Genomic DNA, 13,402 nt, shown 5'->3' on the forward strand with positions numbered 1-13,402 from the left:
AACCTAACCTTGACTGAAACAAAACAGGGAATTTATTAGTTTACATGGCCAAAAACCCCAGAAGGCAGATCTAGTTCTGCCCACGGTTGGATCCAAGATTTTAAGTGAAGTCACCAAGAGCTGGTCTCACATAGTCACCCTGCTCGGCTTCCTTCCTGGTTGGCAAAACCATCCTGGAATTTAATCCCATCTTGATGGACTGAGAGGCTGAAGAGGGAGGCCGAGTGTGGATAGCATCGGATATGATGTGCAGTCCTCAGCACTGGTAACTTCCTGTGCTTGACCCTTGGTCCCAAAGACTCTTCTCTTTCTGGTCCTAAGTTTACAACTATCATTAAAGATGGGATCTCAGCAAGAGGGAAGGCTGGGGCCCCAGAGGGCTATAGTGACTTCCCTTAAAAATATGCCCCCTGGGATTTACCTGGCTGAAATGATACACCAAAAGGCAAAGGACTCCACGAAGAAAGGAACTTGGAGCTGGAGATAAGCATTGTGGGGCGACAAACCAGAGGCGTGCGTATGTTCCTTGATTTAGGAACCAGCTAGGCAGTTTGCCTGTCAAGTGCTCAGGACTGGGACCAAAGCACAAATCTTAATGATAGCCTTTCATTAAAGGCATGGTGGCACGCACCTTTAGTCCCAGCATTCGGGAGGCACAGACAGCAGATCTCTGTGAGTTCCAGGACAGACAGCATTGTTACACAGAGAAACCTTTTCTCAAAAGCCTAAATAAATAAATAATCTCCTTTAAAAAATTATAGACAGCAAGAGAACACAAGAAAAGGGGAAGAAGCCAGACACAGTGGCACACATCTTTAATGCTAACATTTGGGGGGCAGAGGCAGGCGCATCGCTGAGTTCAAGGCCAGCCTGATCCACAAAGCGATTTCCAGGACAGCCAGAGCTACACAGAGAAACCCTGTCTTGAAGAAAAGAGGAGAGGAGAGAAGAGGTGAGGAGAATGGAGGAAGAGGAAGAGGAGAGGAAGAGAAGAGGAGGGGAAGAGAAGAGGAGAGGAGGGGAGAGGAGAGGAGAGGAGAGAAAAGAGAAGGGAGGGAGGGAGGAAGGGGGGAGAGGGAGAGGGAGAGGGAGAGGGAGAGGGAGAGAGAGAGAGAGAGAGAGAGAGAGAGAGAGAGAGAGAGAGAGAGGGAGAGAGAGAGAGAGAGAGATTAGGAGCGTGGTTCAGTGGTAGATCACCTGCCTCGCATGAATGAGGCCCCTGGGTTTGATTCCTAGCACGGAGAGGCTAGAGAGGGATGGGAAGAGAATGCGTAGAACACAGGCTTCAGGAACTGTAAGAAAAACAAAGTTCAAGTCATACTCCACTTCAGCTACGCATAAAATAAAACAACAATAAAACTATCGCTTTACAGAAACTCAGTTTAAAAGCGGTGTTTACCTAGCTCCAAACCCATTGAACCAGACATATAGTCCTGGGTTGGCTTCCGGGGCAATGCCAAACCAGAGGACTACAATTCCAAGGATGCTGTGGGCCAGGCCGCGTCACGCCTGCGCAGAAGTAGTGCGATGCCGCCTCAAGCCTGATGATGGCGCTGGAGCTTACTTAGTTTCAGGTGCTTAGAGTCCACGTTAAACCCAGTCTGGAGTCCGAAATCAGCTTCCTGTGTTGGAGCCTCGGAGCCCTCAGCCCTGATTCCCACTTGTGCGTGTGAGCTATTCCGATCTTGCTCTTCCAAGACTAAGCTCTCACGTCCTTCTGGTGCAGACTCTGAACCAGCTTCAGAAGCACAGCAGCCCTCAGAAGCCCACTTCCCAGTGCAGTGGTTCCCCTCATCCGGTGCCCGCCCCCCAAACCACCCTTCCTCCCACACAACTGCCTGTCCTTGATTGCGACCTAGGTGTCTCCTAGGGAGATTGGCATCCTCAGAGATGCAGAGACCAGAGGGCCCTCCGCTACCACCCTTCTCACGTTCGCGCCGTGTCTACCAAGGGCTAGGTTCTCTGCTGTCTGGTTGATCTTTGGAACTTTGTAAATGGAAAGGAGAAAAGCGTGGGATGGAAACCTCTGCTTCCTATTTCTTCTGTCCTTTGAACCTCAAAAAGGTCGGTGGAGCTGGACAGAGGCCCTTGGCAGAGGAGGGGCTGGAGCTCCGGCTGAAGGCGACTTCCCCCGTTCTGCCGTGGGAAGCTGGAGCTAAGAAGGAGCTCACCAGGTTCAGCTTTTTGCCTGAGTGGGGTGAATCGTAGATGGGCTACAACGAAGTTGGAGGAGAACAGCCAATGGCGTGCGAGGGTTAGACACAGCAGTGTGGTGCTACCGAGGAAATTGCGGAGAAAGCTTAAGCAGTTTGGAACTGGGCTATATTTCTGTGACGGGGCTCAGACTACAAAGATGGATGATATGATGGATGACACTTTGTGGGTTTTTTTTTTTTTTTTTTTTTTTGGTTTTTGGTTTTTGGTTTTTCGAGACAGGGTTTCTCTGTGTAGCTTTGCGCCTTTCCTGGAACTCACTTGGTAGCCCAGGCTCGCCTCGAACTCACAGAGATCCGCCTGGCTCTGCCTCCCGAGTGCTGGGATTAAAGGTGTGCGCCACCACCGCCCGGCGACACTTTGTTTTAAAACCTAAACATTTCTAACCCATTATCTCCTCTCCGTCCCTACTGCGACTTTTTTTTTTTTTTTTTTTTGACATTTTGACGTCTTCATAAGGGCCTGCCTAGCTCTATCTACAGACCCCCAGTCCCCGCAGCGGCCACTGGAGCTCATCCCTTGCTTCACTCAGTTCTACCTCACCAGAAGCAGAAAACCCAAACTCCTTAGCATGACTGGCCTCCATCGCTCCACCAGACTCTCCTGGCCCTTTCCCTTTTCTCGGCCCCATCACCTCGCGACCGATCAGTAACGCTCTAGAAGCCTCTTCTCCTTGGCCTTGTGGTGCCCCCTGCTGGACTGTTTTCTTCTCTTCCATTTTCCTTGTTACCGGTGATGTCTGCTTAGTCAATTCACCTGTGAATTACTCCGCAGGACCCCATGTTTTCCTGATTTTAATAATTCTTAGAGTCATTGAGTACTCACACTCTTAGTGCTTTACACATGGTAATTCATTTAAACCACACAACTTTTTTTTTTTTTTTTTAAATGAACAGGGGGTCTGGAGAGATGGCTCAGCAGTTAAGAGCACTTGTTGCTCTTGCCAAGGATCCGGGTTTGGTTCCCAGCACCACCCACGTGGTCCCTCGCCGCCGACTGTAACTCCTGCTCCAGGAGACCCAACGCCCTCTCCTGGCCTCTATGAGCACTGCACAAACATACATGGAGGCAGAACACCCATAAACATAAAAATAAAGGTTAAAATTTTAAAATAATTTTATGGAGCTGTAGAGACGGCTCAGCAGTTAAGAGCACTTGCAGAGGGCCCTGGTTTGTTCCCAGCACCCACACGGTGGTTCACAACCATCTGTAACTTCAGTTTTAGGGGTTCCAGCATCATCTTCTGACCTCCCTAGACTCCAGGCACAGAAGTGGTGCACAGACATACATGCAAGCAAGACACCCATACACATAAAAATTAGTAGAAATACTAAGAATCTTAAAAGGCTGGGAAGATGGATCAGAGGGTAAAGTGCTTGCTCTGCACACATGAGATCTGAGTTGAATCCCAGCTCACATAAAAGAGCAGGGCACAGTAGCATGTGTTTGTAACCCTGGAATGGATTCAGGAACAGGTGGATCCCTGGAGCTCAATAGCCAGCCAGCTGGCCTATTCCACTAGCCCTGGGGCCCAGTAAGAGACCCTGCCTCAAAAACACAGAGAGGAGCTGTAGGTGGAGTTTCTCTGTATCCCAGCAGCCACTCCCAAATAACCATTCAGAGACTTATTAATTATGAATGCTTGGCCGATAGCTCAGGCTTGTTACTAGCTAACTCTTACATTTTAAATTAACCTATATTTCTTATCTACCCTCTGCCACATGACTGTATCTTCTTTTAACACCACCCATTCATCTTGCTTCTCTCTGTGTCTCTTGAGAGATTCACGAGACTCCGCCCTTCTTCCCAGTATTCTCTCTGTCCTGAAAATCCCGCCTAGCTATCGGCCAGTCAGCTTTTTATTAACGACGAGAGCAACACATATTTACAGTGTACAAAGATTGTTCCACAGCAAGGGGCTGACAAAATGTCTGGGGCAGCGAGGCTTGGGGAGGAGGAGTAAGGCATTTGCTGACGATCTGAGTTCAATCCCTGGGTACGACAATACAGGAAGAGGAGAGAACCAACTTCTGCACACACTGTCCCCTCATCACCCTCTCCCACGAACACCACCACTAATAATAATCATCATAAATGTGAGTTTTTAAAAATTTAAATTAAACAAGATAGGCCGTGCCTGACTAGGAACATCCAGGATTAGCCTCTGGCTTCCACATGTATGCACATGCACACACACACACACACACACACACACACACACACACACATACACACACACACACGTCACATATGCACCCTCCCTCGTGAACACATGCATACACACAAAATTAACAATAGTAAATGACAAAATTATCTTCCCCATCCTACAGGTTCAGAAATGGAGGCCCATTTGCTTAAGAACACACAGGCAATAAGTGGAAGGTGTAGAACTTGAACTCAGGCAGTCTGGCTCCCAAGCCCACAGTTCTAACCTTGTTGCTCACCTGCCTATTACCACTGCATGCTATATAGTGCAGGAGGTGCAGGTTACGAATAAAGCAGGGGATGGATAATGGATAGGGGTTTAAACACACGTAGTGACAAGCAGAGCTCGTTGCCAGGACTGTAGGTGACAACTGAGATGGTCACATAGACCATTGCTATGGTGACAGGGTGACAAGGAAGCCAAGAGAGGTACTTGGCAGACAGAACGAAGACAGGGCAGCTGATGCCATAATAAGGGTATAGGTGGCTAGGGGTTGGGGATTTAGCTCAGTGGTAGAGCGCTTGCCTAGCAAGCGCAAGGCCCTGGGTTCGGTCCTCAGCTCCAGGGGAGGGAAGGGAGGTATAGGTAGCACTCATAGGGGACGTGGGAGAATGGATGTGGAAGCTGATGAAGGAGCTAGGCCAGCAGGTAGGGGGTCACAGTCACAGAAGTCATGGAGAGCGTAGTCCAGGACTGGTGAGCTTTCAGACCCCAGAGGCAATGGGATGGCTCTGAATATAAGTCTTGTGAATGTTCTAGAACCAGGAATAGCACCTGAGTAGCTGGGCTCCAATCCTTCACCCTCAGCATCTACCTCTTCAATCCTTCCCCAGCTAGGCAACCCCAGAAATGCTCTACACAATGTCAAAGCTCACACGCCCACCCTTTGGGAGTCTGTCACAGGCCTGCAGCCTCTGGTTAAAATAAAAAGGGTTTGAGATGTTTTATTTGAAAGCCAGGGGACGCCACAGACGGCAGAGTCTCTGTCCAGGGTTTTCAGGTCAGGAACCAAGCTCGAGACTCCAGGAGCCTTTAGCGGAGGGCTCCCATGCATGGTACCCACCCACATCCTCTCTGGCTCTTACCTCCTCCTCCCTGCCCACTTCCTGTGTCTGAGCAGACAATGAGGTATCTGATAAGCTGAGAAGGGGAGATGAGGCACCCGGTTAAACTCCGGAAGGAGGAAAAAGTGTGAAGCAGGGAGTTTGGGGGCTCACAGGAGGACAGAGAAAAGATAAATGTGGGGGGAGGGGCGGGGGGGGGGAATCTGCCTTTGCACTCCATCCTCGGGAAGCCAGGAACCTTCATACTCTGAGATGTGTGCCTTGAAACGTAAAGTTCAGGATAGGTCATCACCTGTCACTAAGCAATGGCTCAATGTCCTGGGGGTAGTCGGGAACTAGGCATGCACTAACTAGCCAGGGCAGCAGGAGTCCCTGACCAGCAGCACTAGCCAGGGCAGCAGGAGTCCCTGACCCAGTAGCTGAGCCCTGGTTGCCCACCATTCCAGGTCCCCCTCAGCTGGGTGCAGGCTGACTGTTGGCATAGGCCTGATCTGGGAAGGAAGCTCGAGCTCGGCGTGTCTGGGCACACACTGAGGCATAGAGTTCCGGCTCAGGGCCCGGGGCCTGGGGCTTTGGCTCAGAGTCCAGCACCACCTCACAGTACTTTATGGGGGTCCCAGAGCTGGGGATCCGACCCTGAGCAGGTCGCAGCTGCAGGCTAGTGTAGCACATCCCTTCCTCTGTAGCCTGGAGAGGCGAGGCTGTTAGATGTTCTCTGGACCCTCGGGAACGGTCCCCATTTCCTTCCCTCCCCTTTTCTTCGGCCAGCTGACTCACCCTGGCAGGGCCTCCAGAGGATGGGTCCTGCTGTTCTGGCCTTGGCTCTTGAGACAGTCGTCCTGTGGCAGGGGAACAGGAATCCGGTCAGCTCCTGCTTGCGCCTAGCATCTCTCCATCTCCATCCCACCTACCAAGATCTGGCCGGCCCATGTGCCCCGTTCCTCCGCCTGCAGTACCTACCTGTCTGTAAATAGTGCAGGTTCCCATACAGGGGAATTTCTTCCACCGACTCTCCAGAGCTGCAGCACAGAGTTCGGAAGATGAACGGGGACTTTTTTAGTTGAGAGAGAGTACTCAGTTAACCCACCCCAGTTTTCTTTTACTCACCGTCCCTGTCCCTGTCCCTCCTGGCTCCTGCTCCGAGTGGCCCACTGGGACAAGAGTGCAGCCAGTGAAATAAGAAACAGCACCGTCACAGCCCCTAAGAGGGCCCACAGTCCCCACGCGAAGGTTATGGAGGGAATCCCTGCGGATGTGAGTGGAGGGGGCTGTTACTGACCTGTACAAACCCCTTCCCCAACCAGCATCAGATAGGACATGGAACCACATAACCCCTCCCCCAGGAGCCCCTGCCCCGCCCAACTCACCCAATGCCAGCAGATGACCTGTGCAGTTGACATCTCCGCTCATGACTGCTGCTGGTGTGAGAGTCGGGTCCATAATCACACCGTCCTGAGCCAAGGGTCTGCCCTAGTCATGACCTGACAGCTGTCACAGCCCCCCACAACCCCAATGTCTTCTTAAACCTGGCTTCCACAGCTCAGCATCGCCAATACTGACGGTGGCAAAGTTGTTGGTTTCCGGGGAGGAAGGCAGAGAGGAGGGATGAGCAAAAGAACAAAAACCCCGCCCTGTGCCTGCACCTGCAACACCCGGAGCTCTCAACTCTCTGAAATCCCCACGGCCCTGAGTCCCCTTCACCAGAGAGTAGTCACAGGCCTGAGTGTTCTGTGCCATTGCGGGTGAGTCTACAAAGACTCTGAAGAGCGGAGGTGACCTGAGACAGGACTAACAAAGACAGGAGTCCTTTGTCGTGAGATGTCCACCTTTTCTCTCTGGCTCACATTGCCATGAAGGAGATGTATGCCTCAGTGAGCAGGCTCTGCAGTGGAATGGTTTCAGAATTCATGGTTCCACTACAGGAAATAGATATATTTATTTATGTATCCCAGGCTTGCCTCAAACTCAATATGAACTCAAACTTCTGCCCTTCCTTCCTCCACCTACCTAGTTCTGGAATTACGGGCATGTACCACCATGTCCGGCTGAGATAATATCTGTATATTATTGTTGTTACTAGTATTATACTCGAGGATAGGAAGACAGAGGAGGCTAGATTCCTTCCTCACAACTTAACTCATCCAAACTGTCTATAAGAACCTGACACTCCATTAATTGCAATAAGGGAATCTCTGTCCCAGGCTAATTCAGGCAAATTGGGCCCGTCTTTGCAGTTATTCACTTGCTAGAGGGAGTTCCAGGGCTACATGGTGAAACCCCGTCTTGGAGATAGCTCAATGGGGAAGTACTTGTCCAGTGATTGTGAGGGCCTGAGTTTGGGTCTCCAACACCCACATAAAAGCCAGGCTCAGTGGCACACATCTGGAACCTCAGCTTTACATGGTGGCAGGGAAGCAGGTGGATCACTAGAGCTCTCGGGCCAGCCAGTCCAGCTGAGTCAGTGAGCTCCCTGTTCAGTGAGAGACCCTGTCTCAAAGAATAAAGTGGAGTGTACTAGAGAAGGACACAAGAAGTTCATTTCCGGACTCCAAGGACTCACATACATACACGTGCGCGCGCGCACACACACACACACACACACACACACATTTTTTTAAAAGTTTTATAGATCTTAGTTCTAAATTGTTGTGAACAATGATGAGTTCCTATGATGTGTATGCTTCAAATTAGCACTGGGGTGGGGGCAGGGTCTTATGTAACCCAAGCTCATTGTACAGTGGAGACTGACTGGCCTTGAACAGCTGCTCCACCTGCTGAGTGCTGGGATCACAGGCTTACTCAGCCAGCACAGCTGTTGCTTATCTTTTTAAAAACACCATAAACAGGTGTGGTGTCTCATGCCCATAATCTTGGAACACTGCATAAGAGGCCAGCTGGACTGTATATGGAGCTATAAACAAGTAAATAAACTAAAGACATTGACTTTCCATAGAAGAAGAATCAGAGAACATTTAGTCATGCAAGGGACCCTTGACACAAGCAGATCTTAAACCCAGCATTCAAATGGCAGAGACAGGCAGATCTCTGTGAGTTCAAGGCCAGCCTGTTCTACATTAGAGGGTTCAAGGCCAGACCAGGCTATAAAATGAGACCCTGCATACATACATACATACATACATACATACATACATACATACATAAAACAAATAACAATGAACTAAGGGTGTACTAGCTCATTGGTAGAACTTGTCCTAAGTATACGCAAGGCCCTGGGTTCAATCAACACCACCAGCCCCTGGCCCAAAATTTAAAACAAACAAAATAGGTACTGGAGGGTCTGGCTCAGAGGTTAAGAGCACTTGCTGCTCTTGCAGAGGACCCAGGTTTGATTTCCAGCATCCATATGGAGGCCCACAACCATGTGTAACTCCAGTTCCAGGAGGTCCAACGCTCTCTTCTGACCACCCAGGGCACCAAGCACAAACGTCCCACACAAGCATACATGAGACAAAGTGTTCCAGTGGCTCAGCCATTAATAATGCTGGCTGCTCTTCTAGAGGGTCAGAGTTTGATTCCCAGTACCCATAGGATAGCTCACAACCATCCAATTCTGGGGAATCTGACATTCCCTTCTGGCCACTCTGGCACCAGGCATGCAAGTAGTACACAGACAGATATGTACCCATACCGTATGTGAAATAAAAATTTTAAAATCTCAAAAAAAAAAACCAAAAAAAATTCTTTTTTTTTTTTTTTTTTTTTTTTTTTTTTTGGTTTTTCAAGACAGGGTTTCTCCGTGTAGTTTTGGTGCCTGTCCTGGATCTCACTCTGTAGACCAGGCTGGCCTGGAACTCACAGAGATCCACCTGGCTCTGCCTCCCGAGTGCTGGGATTAAAGATGTGCACCACCACTGCCCTGCCCAAAAAAACATTCTTACACATTAAATAAAATAAATAAATCTAAAAAACCCAAAAACAATTTATTCCAAAAATAACAGGAAAAAATACTGGTTGCAACATACAGGGAGAGGGACCAGGACCTGGATTCAATCCCCAGAGGGAGTAAATAAGTAAAACTAAAAATTATGGAATGATTATAAAGTTGAGAAAAGTAACTCTGTTACTTTAATTCCCAATTCCTTCATTCAAGGAGACCATTTGGAGTTTTAATTTATATTTAAGGTTTTCTGAAATTTGTTGTGAATCTTTGCTAATTTTTTCCTTATAACTAGTACATTTTCTAGTTATATATCTGTTGCTTCATATGAAAGAAACTTTTTTATAAATTATGTGTATGGGAGATGCACAGGTGCAGGTGTCTTTGGAGGCCAGAGAGGGTATCAGATCCCCTGAAACGGGCGTTATAGGTAATTGCGAGCCACTAGATCTGCATGATGTGACTTGAACCCTGGTCCTCTGGAAGAGCAACAAGGGCTCTTAACCACTGAGCCATCCCTCCAGACCCTAAAAGAAATGTTTTGAAATGAAATTTAAGGGCTGTGGGGTGGATGGCTCAGTAAGACTGTTTGCTGTGGAGGCATGCGGACCTGGGTTTGAATCCCCAACTCCCACCCCAGTGTTGAGAGCAGGAAGATCCTTGGAGTTCTCTGGCCAGCCAGTCTAGACAAGACAAAATGGTAAGCAAGACAACGCCCTTCTCCACATATGTGTGCGTGGGTACACATACCCATTTACACTACCCACAAAAAGAAATAAACTCTACAAAAGGAAAATTAAAATACTGTTCATCACTCAAATCAACATGAAGAATCACTGTATTTTCTTCTTTAAAATGTAATAATGTAATTATTAAATTAAAGTAATTAAGATCATTACTGTTTCTTGTTCTATAATTCATTTAAATTTGTTAACTATATACATTTCTATACTAGCACGCTTATATATCTACAGAGTTCAATAATTTTTAAATTATGTTCCTTGTCTGTGTCTTTCCTGATTTTTTATTTTATTTTATTCAAAATAATTTTGACATTTAGAGAATTTTTTAAAATATCTACTTGGAGGGACTGGAGAGATGGCTCAGAGGTTAAGAGCACTGGCTGCTCTTCCAGAGGTTCTGAGTTCAATTCCCAGCCACCACATGATGGCTCACAACCATCTGTAATGAGATCTGGTGCCCTCTTCTGGCGTACAGGCATACATGCAGCTAGAACACTGTATACATAATAAATAAATAAAATATCTACTTGGGGCTAGAGATGTAGCTCCATTGATAGCATGGTTACCTAATATTCACACAGCCCTGGGTTTGATAGCCAGTACTAAATAAAGTGCACACCTATAATCCCAGCACTCCAGAGGTAGTAGGATCCAGAGGATCAGATGCTCAAGGCCATCCTTGCCTATATAGCGTGCTCAAGACCAGCCTGGATTGCACAGGCCCTTGACTCAAACATTAAAAAAAATCTACTTGGGTGTCAAACACACTAAGTGTAGCATTGATTTCTTATCACTATTTAAAAACAGAAAGATATCACTTGGGTGGTGATATCGGAGGAACGTGAGTTGGAGGCCAATCTGGGCTATGTAAAGAGTTCAAATTCAGCCTAGACTACATAGCATGAGCTTGTTTTTTAAAAAAAAAATCATGAAATTTGCAGGCAAATGAATGGAACTAGAAAAAAAAATCATTCTGAGCAAGGTAACCCAGACCCAGAAAGACAAGCATGTTATGTACTCATTCATAAGTGGACATTGGCTGTAAAGGACAATCATGCTACAACCCACAGACCCAGAAAGGCTAAGTAACAAGCAGGACTCTCAGGAAGATGCATGGATCTCCCCAGGAAGGGGAAATAGAATAGATTTTGCAGGTGGACTAGGGTGAGTGGGGATGGGAACAGGAGAGATCAGGTGGAGGGTAGGGGGAAGGGAGAGAGTATGGAGAGAGATTGGAATTGGAGGGCATTTGGGAGATGATATGGAAACCTAGTGTAGTGGAAACTCCCTGGAATCTACAGGGTGATCCTATAGAGGATTCCTAGCAATGGAGGATATGGAGCCTGAACGGGCCATCTTCTGTAACCAAGCAAGGCTTCCAGTGGTGGGACTGGGACACCAACCCACCACAAAACCTTTGACCTACAATCCATCCTGCCTACAAGATGTGTTGGGGTAATGGAGGTGCAGAACTTGTGGGAGTGGCCAACCAATGACTGGTCTAAATTGAGGCCCACTCCACGAGAGGAAGCCCATGCCCGACACTGCCTGGATGAGCAGAAATCAGAGGCTGGATACTCCAGAGACCTAGGATTAAAAAAAAAAATCAATGAAATAACTTCCAATGATACTCTGCTGTATTCATAGATGGGTGCCTGGGCTGGAGAGATGGCTCAGTGGTTAAGAGCACTGACTGCTCTTCCAGAGGACCTGGGTTCAATTCCCAGCCACCACATGGCAGCTCACAACTGTCTGTAACTCCAGTTCCAGGGGATCTGACTCTTCAGCACAGACATACATGCAAGCAAAACATTGATAAAATAAATAATCGTAGATCGGTGCCTAAATAATCGTAGATCGGTGCCTAGCCCAATCATCATCAGAGAGGCTTCCTCTGGCAGCTGATGGGAGCAGATGCAGAGACTCGGGGCAAAACATGAGGCAGAGAGAGAGCCCAAATTGGGGATTCCCTTTAGGTCCCTCCCTGTGGAGTTCGGAAAGAGGACGAACTGTAGGAGGCAGAGAGGTGGAGGACACCAATGAGAACACGGTGGACAGAATCAACTAAGCAGGCCTCACAGGGGCTCACAGAGACTGAAGCGAGGACCAAGGAGCCTGCACGGGTCTGCGCTAGGCCCTATGCTACGGTTGTTTAGCTTGGGGTTTTTGTGGGACTCAGAACAGCAGAAGTGGGGGTGTCTCTGACTCTTTCACCTGCCCTTGGGACCCCCTTCCTCCTACTGGGCTTCCTCGACCAGCCTTGATATGAGGGTTTGTGCCTGGTCTTTGTATCTTTTTTTTTTTTTTTTTTTTTGGTTTTTCGAGACAGGGTTTCTCTGTGTAGCTTTGCGCCTTTCCTGGAACTCACTTGGTAGCCCAGACTGGCCTCGAACTCACAGAGATCCGCCTGGCTCTGCCTCCCGAGTGCTGGGATTAAAGGCGTGCGCCACCACCGCCCAGCATGGTCTTTGTATCTTATCCTGTGTTCCTTTGATATCCCTGGGAATCCTGCTCTTTTCTGAGGGGAAATGGAAGAAAAGTGTATTTGGGGGACAGTGGGGGTGTGTGTGTGGGAGGAATGGAGAGAGGGGAAACTGTAGTCGGGATGTACTGTATGAGAGATGAATAAATTTAAAAAAATAAATAAATAGGAAATTTCTTGTTTTTTTGCCTTGTTTGTTTGTTTTTCAAGACAGGGTTTCTCTGTAGCTTTGGCTGTCCTGGAACTTGAGCTGTAGACTAGGCTGTCCTCCAACTCACAGAGATCCACCTGCCTCTGTCTCCCTAGTGCTGGGATTAAAGGCATGCACCATCACTGCCTGGAAATAAATAATAGTTTTTAAATCTTTTTTTTTTTTTTTGAGGGTCTTACTGGGTACCTCTGGCTGTCCTGAAACTCACTCTGTAGACCAGCCTGGCCTTGAACTCACAGAGATCCTCCTGCTTCTGCCTCCTGAGTGCTGAGATTAAAGGCGTGTGCCACTATGGCCTGACAATTCTTTAAAATCTTGATTGACTGATTCTCTGGAAGAAAGAAGTTGGAACATCTGGCAATAGTGGACCAGAGTTCTCTGAGGTAGCAATCTGAGCCTGGGTGTTGTGACACATGTCCGAGGGATTATGAGTTTGAATCTAGCCTGGACTATAGAACGAGACCATGTATCAAACTAAAACTAAAACAAAGACAGTAGCTGGGGTCACAGCTCAGTGGTAGAGTACCTGCCTACCATGCATGAGGACACTGGCTACACCCCAGTACCACCAAAATCAAACAACG

General features: G+C 48.0%; 1 protein-coding gene across 1 annotated transcript; it reads right to left on the reverse strand.

Moving 5' to 3' along the window:
- Positions 1–5,937: 5,937 nt before the first annotated feature.
- On the reverse strand, positions 5,938–6,962 carry Sit1 (signaling threshold regulating transmembrane adaptor 1). The gene is given in 6 exon segments (XM_059255734.1): positions 5,938–6,171; positions 6,262–6,323; positions 6,445–6,503; positions 6,592–6,730; positions 6,852–6,915; positions 6,918–6,962. Coding segments are annotated over 6 exon segments (603 nt in total).
- Positions 6,963–13,402: the final 6,440 nt, after the last annotated feature.

Source organism: Peromyscus eremicus, chromosome 2, assembly GCF_949786415.1.
Source record: "Peromyscus eremicus chromosome 2, PerEre_H2_v1, whole genome shotgun sequence".
Lineage (NCBI taxonomy): Eukaryota > Metazoa > Chordata > Mammalia > Rodentia > Cricetidae > Peromyscus > Peromyscus eremicus.